Source organism: Myotis yumanensis, unplaced genomic scaffold (assembly GCF_028538775.1).
Source record: "Myotis yumanensis isolate MYYU_CA2020_CCGP unplaced genomic scaffold, mMyoYum1.0.hap1 SCAF_10, whole genome shotgun sequence".
In the NCBI taxonomy this organism is placed as follows: domain Eukaryota; kingdom Metazoa; phylum Chordata; class Mammalia; order Chiroptera; family Vespertilionidae; genus Myotis; species Myotis yumanensis.
Genome location: NW_027223761.1, coordinates 21,072,006 through 21,089,878, shown reverse-complemented (window position 1 = coordinate 21,089,878; position 17,873 = coordinate 21,072,006). Strand labels below are relative to the sequence as shown.

General features: G+C 39.5%; 1 protein-coding gene across 4 annotated transcripts in view; it reads right to left on the bottom strand.

The window, feature by feature from the left end:
• WT1 (WT1 transcription factor) overlaps window positions 1-17,873 on the bottom strand; it is a 50,939-nt gene that overhangs the window by 22,058 nt on the left and 11,008 nt on the right. For 2 of the 4 annotated variants that reach the window (XM_070428100.1, XM_070428101.1), the window contains exons 4-5: window positions 10,204-10,281; window positions 9,267-9,317 (exon numbers count right to left, since the gene is read on the bottom strand). In XM_070428100.1, coding sequence (XP_070284201.1) covers window positions 9,267-9,317; window positions 10,204-10,281 — 129 coding nt within the window. The remainder of the gene's footprint in view (window positions 1-9,266; window positions 9,318-10,203; window positions 10,282-17,873) is intronic. The other 2 variants (XM_070428102.1, XM_070428104.1) reach the window with 1 other exon arrangement.

Here is a 17,873-nt window from a genome sequence, read left to right as displayed (position 1 = left end):
CCAGGACCGAGGATCAAGCCTGCAAGCGAAGATGTGCCCTTGTCCGTAATCAAACCCGGGACCCTTCAGTATGCAGGCTGACGCTCTATCCACTGAACTAAACTGGCTTGGGCTAACTATTATACTAAAATTTCTGATGAACACTTTCCCCATGGGCTTTAGAAAGAAGGCTTCCCCCATCCCCTGCTCCATCCTTCATTGATTATCTATCCAGGTCTCATGCATCTCTATGGCATCCACCTCCACAACATATCTGGAGAAAAGAGGATTCACTCCACTTTCACTAACTCTGACTTTTTAAATTATTGAGTATCTCTTGCTTTGACCACACCACATCCATCCCACCTTCCTCTGTTAATACAACACTTCTTTTCCTCTCAGGGAACCACCCCTCTCTAATGCCACCCTCAGGCTCCAAGGATGAGTACATATGTAGGGCCTGGCCAATCAGATCACTGCATTCTCTAGTTACATGACCTACTCCAGGCCAATCAGAGCTTTACCTGAGTCTTTTGATGGAGAAGAACCATCAGAGAGAAGCCTTCTTCTGGAGCTATTTTTGCCTCAATAGAGACAATCTGCCTGAGAAGGCAGCCAGCACAAAGCAGAGACAAGAGACAATGAAAGTATTCTAATGACACTGTCTGAACCCCTGAATTCAGACATGGGTTTTTTGTTTTGTTTTTTGGTTAATCCTCACCGGGAGACACTTCTCCTTTGATGTTTAAATAGAGTAGAAAGGAGAGAGAGAGGGAGGGATAGAGAGAGAGACACATTAATTGGTTGCCTCCCCCACATGCCCCATCCAGGGTGGGGATGAACCTGCAACCCAGGTACTCACCCTTGACCAGGAATCAAACCGGAGACCCTTTCGTGCCCAAGCGGATGTTCTAACCACTGGACAATATCAGTCAGGGCTGGACATGGAGTTTTTAAACACAATATACTAAGCTGCTAAATTCCTCATTTGACCCATGCCAGTTACAATGGAGGGTTCTGCTACCTTCAATAGAAAAAGTCATGATTAATATGTAATCTAACAATTATCTAAAGGTAACTGGATTTATTTTTTCAGCAAATACATCAAAACATGATACCTGTAAATGAATACTGGTCCTTTCAAGGTATTACCTTTTGGAAGATGCCCACTTGTTCCAACCATGCTATTATTACTAAAACCTATTTTTTATTCCTCTTCTGAAAGTTTTTTATAGTCACAGCTCATATGTCTCCACTTCCCATACAGCCTAGACATTGGCAACTATTTAATAGGACACAGGCTGAATGGTTAATGGCCTGTCAAAAATGCTTGTATAAATCAGCCCTTATGAACCATCAAGATTTCCTCACCACTGAAACGGTACATAAACCTCCTTCAACTGACCTTTTTCCTCTTATTTCCACACTCAGAGCAGAGCTAAGAGGTATTTTCAATCCAGTTTCTCACAACAGGTTGGGGAAAACACAATCCAAAAAAATCCACAATGTTTACTGGCCCCTACTATTGTAAAGAATATTTTTAGGCATGACTTTCCTTCCTACTTCAACACATACACACATAGGAACTCATGTTCTCATAGATCACCTCATCAGACCATGTAAGAAACATCTGGATCTCCCCTTACAATGTGGTCTGACATTGAGGTGCTAATTCATCAAAATCCCAATTTTATCTAACTCAAAGCTTTGCCCTATGGCCAGAGACAGTTGTTAGCTCCACCCCAAGAATGGGTGTCCCAAATCCACATAATAGATGAACCCTGCATTTCACACAGTAAAGATGGAACAGGATTGTTTCGTCCTGGGTTCCCAAAGGCTCCCACTCAGCCGGCTCACACATTCTTGAATCAGAATAATTTACTCAACCATGTTCAATTACATTTTTAAATGTCCTCGCTAAAACCCCAGCATCAAGCACTGAGATCTCTCCTGCTTCTCAGTTGAAATGGAGGCTTGTAGGTATGAAGGCTGTGTGCTTAATCATCTTTTCTGCAGGCCCCAAATCCTCCAAACTGGTGTTAGTAACATAATGTAGTAATTCAAGGTGAAGAAACAAAGAAAAACCTATAATGTATCCAAAGGAATCACACTCTCAGAGAGATTTTGCGGCCAGAGGCATTAAAACGGAAGAAATCCTAAACAGGGACATCTGACATAGAACAAAACTTGACAATTTTTTGAGCAATAACATGTTATTGAAGAAAGGATTAACATTTTTTCAAAAGTCAATGTTCTCCAAAATTAATTTTTAAACCTGCTGCAATCTATTCAAAATTATAATTAAGACTTTTAAAGTAAACTTGTTATTTCAGAATGATTTTAGATGTAAAGAAAAATTTCTAAGATAATACCTCACAGTAGTACAGTGCATTTGTCGCAATTAATAAGCCAATATTGACAAAGGCTTTCTTTGAAATTAACAAAATGAATCTAAAGTTCATCTTAGAATAAACAAGACACAGTAGCCAGAAATAGTTTGGGGAAAAAAAACACAAGTATAATGCTAGGGAACTATCAGATATTTAAACAGACTATAAAATTATAGCAGAAAAAAACAGCCTGATACTTGGCAACAAGAGCCAGACTGAGCAAAAGAAACGATAAATTAAATAAATATAGGATGAATTAAATATTCAAATGTAAAAAGTAAATTAAAATGTATCAATAAAGAAGTAAATTATTTTAAAATATTGGGATGGGGAAAAATCTTTCTAGCCATGATATAAAAGCCAAAAACTTAAAATTACAAAACATAAACTCTACTCTGCCATTACTGCTCAAAAGCAGCCATAGAAAATACATAATACAATTACCTTTTTTTGTGCATGTGGTAAGAACATTTAAGATTTATTCTCTTAGCAACTTTCAGGTATATAATACATATTGTTAACTAGTCATCATTCTGTGCATTAGATAAAGTGATAGAGGTATTAACTAACCATTATTGTGTTAATCATTTTACAAGCCACTATTGTTGTAATCATTTTGCAATATATGTGTGTTTCAAATAATCACACTACATCTTAAACTTACTTAATGTTGTATGTCAACTGTATCTCAGTAAAGGTGAAAATACCCATAACAAAAGATAGATGAACTGATAATATTTACTATATAAACTTTTCTGACAGAAAAAAAACATTAACAGAGTTAAAATACAAAACAAAAAAAAGATGTGCAATAAATATGAGAAGCAAAGAACTCTTGTAAATCAATATTGTTACTAGATGAACTATCCCAATTTCTAACTAACTAGGAACCTGCACTTGCTGACAGAGCCTCTTCTCTCTCAAGCACATTATTCCAGCAATTCTATCCCCTTCCATCATCAGTGTTATTATGTTTTGGGTTTTTTGCCTCTTCTTGATCATTTTCATCAAAAATCAAATATGAGGGTACTTCCTTCTAAATATAAATAAATAGCCAGGACAGTGTAGCTCAGTGATTTGGTGCTGACCCTTGAATCAGGAGGTCACAGTTCAGTTTGTGGTCAGGGCTCGATCCCCAGTAGGGGGCATGCAGGAGGCAGTCAATCAATTATTCTCTCTCATCATTAATGTTTCTATCTCTCTCTCTCCCCCTCTTCTTTCCTCTTTCTGAAATCAGTAAAAACATATAAAAAAGTTTAAATATAAATAAAATAAAGCATGACCCTCTATCCCCATTGAGCTAGAACCCCACTTCTTTCCTGCCTTTTGCAGCAAAACTCTATGAAAGTGCTGTCCAATTTATCTGCTGCTAAGCTCTCTTCTACCCATCTCTAACAGGCTTTTTCTCTCTAATCTTTCCAGAGGCAACTATAGTTAATAGATTGGTAAATGTTTCCAGAATTTTTTTCTCTATAGTTAAGAACATACTCCAATTTGTTTTAAAATGTTATCTCTGGGTGGTGGAGAGAGATTCTTCTCTCCTTTATAATGTTTTGGTACTGTCTGAATTTTTTAAAAATAATAAGCCTGAGTTACTTCTATAATCAAAGGGAAAAGGTTGTTTTCATTTTCAATAAAGTCACCCTCTTAGCCTTAAGAACACCACATCTGTGGCTTTGACTTTATTTATTTTTAAAATTTATCTTTATTGTTGAAAGTATTACAAATATCCCCTTTTTCTCCTCCCACCCCACTCCCATCCCCTCCCCAGACCTTCCCTGCACTACTGTCTGTCCATAAGCTATGCATATAAAATGAAGAGTTATAAATAAATAAAGCCAGAATAAATGAACTTGTTTGCTTTTAACAGGGGAAAAACCCTACTAAAATATACAGTAGCCTTATTTCAGAGAAGCATGTATTTGTATGACTTTTAATGAGTGTAGCTTCTATATCAATGTTTTTCCAGCCAGAAGTGATGGCTTTTTTCTTGAATAGACAACAGAGAGGAGGGTAAATGGTGAGTAGAAGGTCTCAGAGAGACCGAGTTGAGATCACAGACATGAGAGGTCCAAAACTCCTTTAGTTCATGTAAGATTCCCTCCACTCACTTGCTATACCCTCTCCTGCTCCAACACACGTACACACCCCTTTACCAACAGATTGGAGTCCTCGTTAACCCGACCTCATCTTCCTGTGCTGAATCCACCATGATCCTCATTTCCAAGTTCATAACCACCTCTCTTTCTCTCTTTCCTGCTTAGCTCCTTTCTGCTCTTGATCTGAACAAACCTGCCACTTTTCCTCACCTTTACAAGAACAAAATGATTCCTTGCTTTAAAATGAAATAGTGTGGAGATGGTAAGTCTATAAAGCCCAAAATATTTTTCAAGTGAAGTATTTTTTTAAGACATTGACAACAGTTTCAAAAAGTCAATGAAGGTTGAAACACAGAACGTTGCAATGGCCTGTAGATTATGCATTTGCTGAATTAGATCTAGCAGATCATCAACTATTATAAAAAAGAAAATGACACAAAATGTACATGATGCAGAGAAAAAGGTTAAAAGCATATGCAACATAATATTAATAGTAGTTTCACCGGGCTACTGGAGGGAGTGCTAATTTCTTCCCCTATATATTTATATTTTCTAACTGTTCTATCATCTACACATATTTCATACCCAATTAAAAATTAAATACATCAATTGAATATATGCCTAAGGAGAAAAGGGTGGGAAAGGTGAACAATGAGGGAAGAGAACGTAGCAGCAGGGAAATGAGAAGTGAAGGAAAAGAAGCAACTGAAGTGGTCCACTCTGCGAGGTACAGGGAACACAGCTCTAAATCCATCTCCATCCTGCAAGCCCAAGAGCCCCGCGCTCTGTTCTATGCTATGGCTAACAGACCCTGACCAAGGCCAATGCAAGGCAAAGAACTGCCTGCATACAGGCATCAATGTAACCATTTATTTAAAAGGAGAACTTAACTTCTTGTTGGGGGAGGAGAAGGAGTACACTCAAGAATGCTGATATTGCGCAGGCAGGTGTGGCTCAGTTGGTTGGGCGTTGCACAGAAAGCTTGCCGGTTCAAGAACACACAGAAAGTCTTTTTTCAAGGAATAAAATGCACGTACCCGGGTTGTGGGCTCAATCTCCCGTGGGGAGTGGGCAGGAGGCAGTCAAACAGTGTTGTGCTCTCTCTCGCATTGTTGTTTCTCTCTTCTCCCATCCTCTCTCTCAAAAAATCAATAAATTATTCTTTTAAGAAATGAAAAATAGAACGCTGATATTCACAGAGCTGCTTCTCTCCACCTTTGCTTTTGCATCTCAAGCTCCAGGAGTCACTTAAAAAGCAGGCTATGTATTTTCAAGAAGTAAATCTCTTGGATGAGTACCTTATGTTCACAAGAGGGAAGGTGCCGGGCTGCGTATTGGAACTCCCGGCCAGAGAAGACAGCTATCTCTCTTGGCACAGGTTCTCGGGGATGAGACCATGTCTAGTGGGGATTTTCTCCAGATTCGACAGCCTTGGCCCTACCAACCCGCGCAGCTTCGTTTGCACCATACATCACTCGTCACGAGTCTTTCGTTTTTCCTTTCAAGCATCCACAGGTCAAATACTGTGTGTTCCCAACCGTCTGGGAGCTTCTTGGGCCAGGAACGGGACATTCATTTCGCTCAGCACTCCTTTAACATTTCTATTGTGTTCGATTTCCCACTCCCCCTGCCCATGTCCCTGGAGAATAACTTCTTCCTTGTTTTAAAAACTTGGACCACAGTCAAGGTTGATGTGTTTCTCCACTTTGCAGGATATTTTCTTCAGGAGAGACAAAACAGAGGCTAACAGAGTAGCCGAGGCTTGTGAGAGGCCTTAAAAAATCAGCAGCCTTATTAAGAACACACAGAAAGTCTTTTTCAAGGAATAAAATGCAGATGACACAAGGCACCATAAACAGAATTATTCATAAAGGTGGACTGATCCTCAGAAAGGGTCCCCGGCAATGTTTTCTCTGAGTGACCCACTTTAAAAATCTAATTTCATTCGTTTATGGGTGAGGGAAAGGGTCAGAGTAAAGAGAGTGGTTTCATAAAGTCTCTTCTCTTTGACTTAAAATTGAAATACAATATTCTCCTGTTGGAGGTCATAAAACTAATTCTGATCCCAATGGGCACGGGGAGATTAGAAAACGAGTAGAGGGAAAAGGAGACAAGAGTAAATCAGTGGCAAGAGTATCCTCCCTTCCCCATTCTATCATGTTTTCATCTCATCTTCCCCACGCTCTCCCTCAAATCCCAGCCCCGCCCATTAGAACATCACTGCTCCCTGATGTCTAATGAAAGACGCCTCCGTGGACTTGTTAGGACATGAGGAAAAAAGCCTATTCTTTTTTGTATAAAAGTAACATTTTCAAGGAAAGAAGACATGAACAAATATTTAGTGGGGGTTAGCCTGAAGTACATGATCTTTTAATAAAAAATTGATAATGCCTCATTTTTATGAGCCATGTGGGAATTCTATCTTTCTTCTCCAAAACATGAGTCAAACCTCCAGTCTTCCTGTCGTATATCTACCATGTCACCATGGTTTTTCTTACCACTGATTTCAAATAGTGTCAAGACACTAGTTATGAATTAAAGCAAAAGACGGTTATTTCTCTTTATTTTTCTTTATGAAATATCTCTTCTCAAATGTATTTTCCATATTAACAGTGTTTGCATACCATGACCAAAGAAAGTAAATTTGGTATCACAGAAAATAATGACCCCTACCCAGATTATGTCTCCTCCCTGCCACCCCCCTTCACCCCAGAGAAGAGCCAAACTTTCTACTGGAATAACAGATTCAGTTGAGTCCAGTTCTGGGATATTCATGGGCTTGGAGGAAAGAGCTAAGGAGTCATTCTCTTTTAAGAATTAAAAGAGGGGCAACCTGTGGGTCATGACACATCAGTGGTTTTAAAATCCATCTACACATCACCACCAGCATTTCAAAAAATGATATGGAATAAAGTAGAAAATATCAGTATGTATAAAAATATCAGCATGCACAGCATGGTGTAAGGGTAAGTACTGATTTGTGAAAATCTGTGTGGTGTCTGTGAGTGTGTGTGTGCACTCACACTCATGTGTATATTGGAACTCAGTGTAAAAGGTAATTCTACTGTGGTCACAATATAAAAAGCTTAAAAAATAAAAAGCTCAAGAAATTCTAATCTAGGGCCCAGAATCTGGAGTCAGACAGAGGTGGGTTCCAGCATGGCTCTGCCACTTACTCCATCTGTGGACTTGGTTAGGTGGCTTAATCTCTCCAGCCTCCTCACCTGAAAGATGGACGTAACCATAAACCTAGGATTGTCATGAGATCAAAAGAGGAAACATATGTAAGGCCATTGACACAAGGCCCCACAATGTTAACATCCATCCTTAGATAAATGTTCAGTTCACAAATGCAAGCAGACATCAGTTAATTTACACTGTGTTCGGAAAGGACAAATCCAGTGTGAGAGATGTTCATCAATTAGACACTTGTATACCTTCTGTACTCTCCAAAGAGTTGGCTCTTCTGTAGGACTATCTATTGGGGCCATTTGATCCTTGTGAGACAGCTCTCTGAAGTTAGTATTCTAGAAATACATTTGGATTTCAGAAATCCTTTTTCAGCATGTAAGCACCAAACCAATGAAAAAAAGTTCTGCTAGTGTTTTCTTTTTCTTATGCAGAATTGACAAAAACAAATTATTCACATTTTGTGCTTCATTGTTACAATATAGCTTTCTGACTCTCCAGCAAGTGACTAATATCACATGTCTAAAGACCTTCAAAGATATCAGAATTATCTCAACTATGGAAAGACCCAGATTCAAATAGATGACAAGATTCCTTATTTATAAATTTTGTAACTAAGCAAAAAACAAAAAAAAAAAAAACAAGCAAACTACATACTCAACATACAGATATTTTTTAAATGGTAACATACATACTTCACAATCAAGTTCTTTCTATTCTTGGCATTTAGTTTGTGGAGTTACTGAATTCTGAGTGAAGAAAAGGAAGAGATCCAGAAAGAAAGAGTGAGACCAAGAAGCCAAGAAATATAAGACAGGTTGAGAGTAGGGAGAGGATGGAATGCTGAAATTGTCAGCAGCCTCTTGGATGCAGGTAGGGAGAGAAAAGTGTCAAATCAACAGGAAGTTTCTTATTTTGGGGTCTACAGAAAGGAAATGGAGATTTGAATAAAAAAGAAAAATTGGGGGTGAAAGTAGAGAGAAGCATCTAACAGTTGATGAAAAACAACTCTGCTGATTATTGAAGGGTTATCCAAAAAAAATAACTGAGCCCAAAAAAGGATGAGGAAAGGGAGGCCGGTTAGGGTGTTCAAGCAGAGAAAATGAAATCAAAGGATATAGTTATAGAAATTTCCCAGGGTGCAGGCTACAGGACTGGGGAAGGCACAGGTGTTTGGAATGAAAAATTCTTTGCAGAAAGTCTGGTCATAGACTTGGGGTAAAAATTAAGTTCTCCCTTAGAGATTTAAAGATAAATGGAGAAAATGCAACTGAAGTATGACCGAAAGATTTGATTGATCTAACAGGAATATATGTAATGCCACGAATCTAGTATTTTATGAAACATTCACGAGGAAATGAGAAGGGTTCCTACTGCATCATTCTAAAAATTGTTTTCCAGGAGTATGTTGATGAGAAATGTCACCACCTCCATTTTCATCCACAGCATGTTCTCGTAAATAAGAGGACGCAGAAAGGGAGAGAGATTTTCCCCATGCCAGTGCAAGGATAGCTACCCTGATTACCCATTGTCAGCCCTAACTCCTGCATCGCCCCCAGGCACCATCAACAAGGCCTATGCATTTGCCATCATCGCATTTTCCACTCACTTGCTCTGCCCTTCTGTCCATTTCACTGAGCTGGAGCTCCCAGCAGCAACTCTAGAAGAGAAGAAGAGGCGGGGGGTGGGGAATGGAGCATGCATGGCTCTAAAAGCCTCCCAGAACCCAGAATCCAATGAGAAGCCACTAAATACACAGAGATGTGGAGCTAGCTGTCTAGTCCAGAGTGCTGAACTAGGTCCCCAATCCCACTGGAGCTGAGGGTGGGGTGAAAGGCCCCACAGGGAGGCTGGGAAGAACCTGGGCTTTTGGAATCAGATCTGGGCGTGGAATCTCAGTTCTACCACTTCATACAATGTGAACTTGGGAAGTTACTTAAGTCCCTGAGCTTGATTTACTTCTAACAATACTAGGCCTCATACTGTGGTTAGGAAGATTAGATGAGGTGACCTAAAAGATCACCTGATATATCACAGGAGCTTGATGAGTGCATATCCAACTGCCTATCAACTCAGACTTGCTAGAAAACTGAAAGCAACCAGGTTTGAGAACTTTGAGTCTGGATTGTTCAAATCATCATCTCTCAGATATAAATTTAGATCCTGAACTTTGCAAACACAAAGCATTTTTTTGATAAGACAGAGTAATAGTTAACATCTGTGATATCACTAGCAAAACATAAACATTAAATGAGGTTGAATGGACACAACTTCGAAGAACTCTTAAAAATTCAAAAGTAAAGGCCATATTAAGTTCTCCAAATATTCTCAACTCCCTCGTTCCGGACAAAAATATCCCTTATATCTATGCCTGAAAATTTAATACTTGAACACAACCCACCAACTGGGGGTGGGAGAAAACACCTTGATTGTACAAAGAGCCTTGCCTATTCTTCTAAAAATGTACTCTTTTCATAAGTTATAAGCACCTTTAAAATGGTTCAAATAGGTACAAGTTCCTGTTTAAGGAATAGAGAAGACCTTACCCCTTTAGTGTGGCTCCCAAGTTCATCTGATTCCAGGTCATGCATTCAAGCTGGGAGGTCATCTGGTATAAATTGTCACTGTTAGAAAAACATCCAGAGTTAGAAACTCATAATTACAAAAAATAAAAATAAATGTGCCATTGACTCTTGAAACAGCAATGGAGCTTTAACTTCCCTTTACAGTGGAAGCCTCCATGTTTTCCAGAATGACAGACCACAAGTCTAAAATGATTTTCATTTCACCTCACTGATTTTTGCACAGTTATTCACTTCACACAGCAGAAAGGATGTGAGAGTAATTTGGAAGCCTTTAAAAAACCTTAGTATAGAGTAAACGTTGAAGTTTCTAAAGAGGTATTAAACCTTGGAAGGGAAGAGGCTAAAGGGAGTGAAACTTTGAAAGGCAACACAGGCTGGATAACTCAACATTAAAGTTAAAAGCCTGGAGCTGAAAGTAAAAAGACAGCAGATTAATTATTCGTGAAAAGGCCATTAAGTTGTTTTAATCAAAAGGATAAGTATCATGTGGATTATAAGGGCCTAAAACGTCAGAGTGATGGGTGATGGATGGTCTCAAACTCAAGGACGTGACAAGGAAGAGAAAGAGGATGAACTATGCACCACGAAAGGAATCATTTTCTATAAATTTTTTAATCCTGGTACAAGTCAAATGGAACTTTTTTTCTAAAAGCCTCCAACCCAGTTTTATAAAGCTGGGTGAGGGAAAACAATGGCTGATCACTTACATTAAGACCCCAAAGGAGAAATACATTATCATGTAAACCAATAAAAAACTGTTCTCTCCCTTTTACTTTGCACATACAACTGTTATAAACATCTCTATTACATGTGTTTTTAAACATTACTCTAAATGCATTATAGAAGAGCTATCACAGCCATGCCCTGAAAGAACACCCCAAAGTATCCTGCATGTTCGACTCTTTTAAGCATCTTTATTACAGGTTTTTTAATTTTCATTAATTCATTCATTTTCTATTTATCTCATTCCTAGAAAACCAGAAGATAAATCAATCATCAGGCATCTCCTAAAATATCCAAGCTCTATTAAGAATGAATTTAGTCCTGAACTGAAATGGTTAATTATGAAATGTGAAACCCAAGAGATGAATGGTTTGTTTGGGAGCCCTTGGTCTAAACACATTACAGACATTACAGAACATTTTCGTTCCACCTTCACGGCAGACTGTGAACAAAGGGTAAGAAGCTTTCAATATCTAATGTGTGATATCAGATTGCAAATTCTGGACAATCTCCGTCTTGTCATGGCATTCCTTTGGGTTGCCTTCATCCATCGGGCCGGGGCAACACCAGTTTAATTATGAGGTTTAGTCAGGCCAACCAAACTGGGAAATTACAGCAACTCGGACTAAATGAATACTGTGCTCTCTCTTGGCACAGCTTGATAAATCAAGGTAGAGTACATCTGCCTCTCATATAATCACTCTGAAAATTATTTTGAAGATAACACAGGATAAGGAGGAAATCAGAGTCCAGAGTGAATTTTACATATGAAATGAGAAGTGACTTCAATCTCAAAGTATGTGTAGTTTCATTAGTCAGTGTATGTCTGGACCCCATCATTCATCCCCATGTCTGACTGGCTATTATGCTACTACAATATCCTACATATCAATGAGAAAAAAATGATTAGTTTCTCCTGCAGCTTCCCGGTTTGCAGCAGCGGCCGGTGCTGGTCCGTGCCACTACGTTTCTCAATTCCATGAATTCTTGCTGTAAGGCCTGTGTAATTAATTCCTGAAGGACCCCAATTTTTATTAGAAGTGCCAGCCTGCTGCATTTAAACACAGGAGAGTTTCTTGAACTTTCTTTGGGTTGACAGTTCATTAATAAGCAGCCTCCTCCACAATCTCTACTGGTTTTTGTTCTCCTGCGCCTTTTCATCAAGCAATCCATTTATTAATCTTGCCATTAATCTCATCCAACAGGCATTGTATTCCCCAGGCAGCTCTATATATTTGTCACTAATTTTTAAAAAATTGTTCACCAGTTGAATCACTCAGCTCCAGCTGACAATTTTCCTAGGCCCTATAGGGATGTGTGATCTTTCTAAAATTATTTCATCCCTGCATAAAACTAAGAAAGTCCTAATTTCTAAGAGGGCTGAGAAACAAGATGAATGACAGAAGTTTACACATATGGGTTAATGAGTCCCAAATATTGTTTAGGAATTTTCTCACAGAATTAAAGAAAAGTCCAATAGATTCCTAAGGGTCTCTGTATGGAAGTACCCCAATGGGAAAATATTTTAAGGACATTTTCTTGGCCCCCAATACCTCAAATACAAGGTATGTCTTACATATAGGTATCTTCCTAGTAGGTGCTTAATAAATATATTGCCCTGTCCAATATGGTAGTCACTAGTCACATGTGACTATTGAGCACTTGAAATATGGCTAGTGCCACATGTTGAAATAAGATTTTACTATATTGAGTTATATAGAATATTTCAAAATTAATTTTACTGTTTTTTTTTAATTTGGCTATTAACAAATTTCAAATTATGTATTGACTTGCATTATGTTTCTGTTGGACAGTGTTACTCTGTAAGTTTTAGAATATTGAGCAAATCAATTCAGTTCTTTGCACCTCAGTTTTCTTATCTGTCAAATGGGAATATTGATCTCAATCAATCTAACTTTACAGAGATGTTGTAAAGCTCTAATAATGGCTCTTGGAGGCCTATACAGATAAAATATTTTAATTTTACGATCATACAGGTTTCAGGTATGGGTTTCTATATGATCATATTAACCAATGTCACCCTAATGAATTTAATTAAAAAAATTAAAACAAAAATATTTTAATTTTTCTAATCTATCAAATTTTGCACAGCACTTCCATACATCTCTAATATTCTTCACAACAGTTTTACTGGTATGTGGTAGTTATAATTACGATTCCCATTTATCAGAGGAGGACCTGGGCTCAGAGAAGTGCCTAGTGCTAACTTTCCTGATGTCCCTACCCCCACCCTGCCCAGCCCCTTTGAAAGCTTCAGACATCATTTGGCCTCTGAGCCTTGTCCTCTCATTGCCATTTAAATAATAGTAATAATAATGTAATAGTAATACAGACAAGAGGCTGGAAGCGAAAGAAACATATATAAGAAGGCATCATAATCTATTTTATCTCCAGAAAGTGACAAGATACAAGATGCCCAACACATCCTCTTGAGCTAACCAAGGACAGTGTGCCAGCAGAAGCCCAACTTCTTGATTTTAGTGGTCCTAATAGCCCAGCTTACAAATCCTCAGAAGGGGAGAGAAGGTGGGATAGGAAGAAGAACTTTCAGAAAATCCCCAAGCTACTAATAGGTTTCCTGAGGCCAGCGATAGGATCACAGCACAATTTCAACCACATCCTGCCTTCTCTTGGCTGGGGGTCCCCAGCAGCTCAGTCAGTAGGCTTGGCTGGCACAATCTTTCAACTGGAAGTCAACGACAGCAATGACAATAACTGCTGCTGGGGAGAGGACAAAATATGAACTGGAGCTAAAAATACTGGGCCCAGGCATGCTCAGGCTCCGATCTCTTTGGGCAATCGGTCAACGCCCAGCTCTCATTATGAAAACCCACAGAAAGAGGCAGCACTGGTCAAAGAATATACGGCCTCTGAGAAATAGCACATCTAATTATTAAATAACCACTGTAGGTGTCAACCGCCTCATTCCCAGAGGAGATCAGATAAGCAGGTGGTTTGGCTCAGAGCGACCACAGTGGTCACGTAGGCATTTCAGCTCCCGGTCCAACTCTGTCTGTTCGGAAGTGAACTCTGAAACTGCAGGCTGCCAAAATATATTCTGAAAGTCATGCTGTCCTTTATATTTTTGTAAGTAGGTCTTTTTTTTTAAGTCACTTGTTTCCTATGAAAGAAATGTTTGAAGTTGGAGGCAAAAGAGAGAGGAAAAAAACTTCTATAACTGGGATTAATGCAAGCTGGAGTAAAATAAAAGGAAGTCCATCCTAGCAAAAAGGGGAACTTAAAAGGAAATCAGTAGTAGATCATATAGAGTTTATTTTGGCCTGGACTGCAGTATTACTGAGTTCTCGACCTCTGCACAAAAAGAAAGGAAGAAGAAAACCCTCAGCTATTATCTGGACTGAACCTCCTCCACTCTTCAAATGCATGTGTAATTCAAGTACATTTTCATCTTTAAGTGTGTTTACTATATTCAACAGAACAAGGTAGAAAAGTATCTATCACCACTGGAATGGAACCACTGAACCTGGTTGAGATTGGAGTTACCTCTGCCAGATGTTTGCTAATTGGCAAAGTAGCATCTTTTTTCTCCATTACAGTTTACATTCGGTATTATTCTGTATTAGTTTCAGGTGTACAGCATAGTGGTTAGACAATTGTATACTTTACAAAGTGGTTCCTGTGGGATTTTTTTTTAGTACCCACCTAGCCCCAGACACAGTTATTACAATATTATTGACTATATTCCCTATGGTGAAACTTACATCCCTGTGACTATTCTGTAACTACCAATTTGTCAATTTGTACTTCTTAATCTCTTCACTTCTTTCACCCAGCCTTCCCAACTTCTCTGAAAAGTAGCATCTTGGTAGAAGAATTTCCCCATAGGATGATATTTTTTAAAGCCAAATAAGAAAATGGCGACTATAACTGGCATTCATGATCAGAATTCTTAATGTTTCCAGGGTTTGCTGTCATCGCTCTGCCCCACACTGACAGAGAGGCCTCTGTGGTTTCACCTGTATCTGATAACGAAGGCTCAAGAACCAGACCTTCCCGCTGCCCTTTTCCTGAGTTCTTCCCTCTGAGGCGCCTTGGAGGCTGCCAGTTGAGAAATTTCTGCCCAGCAGGCCATGGTGAATAATTATTTTACAGTCAATCTCTTGGTATTGTAATTTCTCTCAAGCTCACCAGTTAACCAAAGAAAATCCCACTGGGGATTCAACTTCTATTAATAAACACTTGGTCAGCACAAAAGTTGAAGGAATATTTGAAACTAGATTTTCCTCTCTCCCTGGAGACAAGTCCAATGCAAGCCCTTGGCTTTGATAACACTGCCAACCGACCACCCTGGAAACCATTCCAGACTTTCTGCCTTCATGCCTACCTATGTGGGAAACATATGCCAGTGTTGTCTAAAGTGAAATTTGCACACCATGTAAAGTGTACTTGGATACACCAGTGAGAAGATACAGCATTGACTGGGCACAAACTGTCCTCTGATATGAGTCTAAGTATAAAACTAACCTAATAGTGGGTTGTGAACTTCTCACTGACCTGGATTCCCCAGAAAACTCTATGGCTGCTAAGGAAGTTTCTCTCCTATGAAAGACAATCTACTGGTAAGGCTCCATTGTCAACTTCACCATTTGTGAATCATCAACAGTCAATTAAAAATTGTCAAATCATCAATGATTGCTTCCTAGATTGCTATGGGGCAAAAGGAAACGTTCTCATTTATATTAGTAGCACAATTGCTAAAGAAGAATATGCAAATGACACATAAAAGAATAAAATGAAAGAGAAACAACTAGAATGTAGAAAGAAATAGTGGGCATGGGAATATTTTTCAATACAGTGCACAGAACTTTTCAAAGTAGCTGTGAGAATCAAGCTGGGCAATGGGCACAGTAGGGGCTTGGGGTTCCAAGGAGGTCAGCAACCAGATGGGGCTTGTGGAAGAGGACTCAAGGGGAATGGGCAAGGAAGTTCCAGCTAGCTGTATGCTCTAGATCAGCGGTTCTCAACCTGTGGGTCGCGACCCCTTTGGGGGTCGAACGACCCTTTCACAGGGGTCGCCTAAGACCATCGGAAAACACATATATAATTACATATTGTTTTGTGATTAATCACTATGCTTTAATTATGTTCAATTTGTAACAATGAAATGGGAGGTCACCACAACATGAGGAATTATATTAAAAGGTCGCGGCATTAGGAAGGTTGAGAACCACTGCTCTAGATAGAAATCACAGGGAACATTATATTATACTCAATGAGGGTGGACTTTACTATTCTGTTCCCTCAGGGGAACATGGGGTCCAACATTCCCTGAGACTGTGCCTCTGAGCAAGCAGAAAGCTGGGTGGCCCTGGAAGCAGACATTCCTCCTGGGTGATGGACGGGGAGGAAGGTCTCTACCCTGATTTCTTAGGTGTTTGAAATGGAACTTCACCAACAGTTCACGTCCAGTGGTAAAGGCAAAGTTAGAGGAGTCTGCAGTTTGAAAGACAGAGCTGCTTTGTTAGGACTTAAGGAGAGAGTTCAAGTTGGCTCCAATAATGCTCACCAGGGGAAAGTATTGTCCTCAATCCACTAAGTGCTTACTATTGAAAGCTATGGTAAAACTAGTGAATAATGGTTTCTTTCACAACTGTGGGAAATGAAGTCCTTCCTCTAGCGCAGTGGTTCTCAACCTTCCTAATGCCGCGACCCTTTAATACAGTTCCTCATGTTGTGGTGACCCCCAATTTCATTGTTACAAATTGAACATAATTAAAGCATAGTGATTAATCACAAAAACAATATGTAATTATCTATGTGTTTTCCGATGGTCTTAGGCGACCCCTGTGAAAGGGTCGTTTGACCCCCAAGAGTCCAGCGAGACCCAGAGCAGATGCCACTTTGGAGCAGGAATGGCACTTACGTATCAGGAGAGGCAGCAGGGCGGGTGCAGTGGGTAGGAGCATGGATTCAGAAGCCTCCCTACCTGAATTTGAACACCAGCTCTGTCCCTTACTGTGTCCCACTGGGCAAATTCATCGCCCAGGGCCTGTTTCTTCCTCTGTGAAGTGGGGGTGGTAATTTCAAAGGAATGATAACTCAAAGAGTTCTCATGTGATTAGGTAAGTCAATAGTTGTAAAGTGCTTAGAATGGTGCCTGGATGAAGTAAGTGTATATAAGCACTTGCTATTACAATTTATTAGCAAAAGCATGGACTTTATAAGGAGAATATTCCAGGTGGAGTGGCCTGGTATCCCTCGGTGATGCAGAGCTCAGATGGGCTTTGAAGTCAGAGACGCTGAGGATCGAATCCTGGTTCTGATTCTCACTCACTATGTGACCCTGGACAAGTTACTTCTAGTCTCTAAGCCTATTTTCTCCCTAGTACCTACCTCATAGAATAATCAGAAGAATTAAATGAATGAACTGAGTGAAGCACTTAGCACAATGCCCAGCAGTACCGAGTCAGCATGAAGTAATAAATCCTAGTTACTATGTTACAGGGACTCGCGCTTTCACCCAGCTATGATCATTGGCTTCCCCAAGGGCTGAAATCTAGTTTCATAAGCCTTCGTGGCCTTTAGACAAAACTCTACCCATCTTCAACTTGGGAGGAGTGGGCAAGGAAGAAGGGGAAACCATCTCCTAATCACTTTCCATAAGTTGATTGAGGGCATTTTCTACTCACTACTGTGTGCACCTACACACAAATGTGTATAGCTGTAACTCCTCAGGTATGTTTTACCTGGGAGAGAGAAGAAAATTTACAATGTTTCTCTTGTTGTAAAGTACAGAATTCTAAGAATTTCCTCAAAGAAATTCACATTGTGCGCTGCTGCTTATTTAATGGCCGTGTATGTGCCACTACCTTTACTTCATGCTGGGAAGAGAGACTGAATCCAATAGTGGGGAGACAAAACTTTGG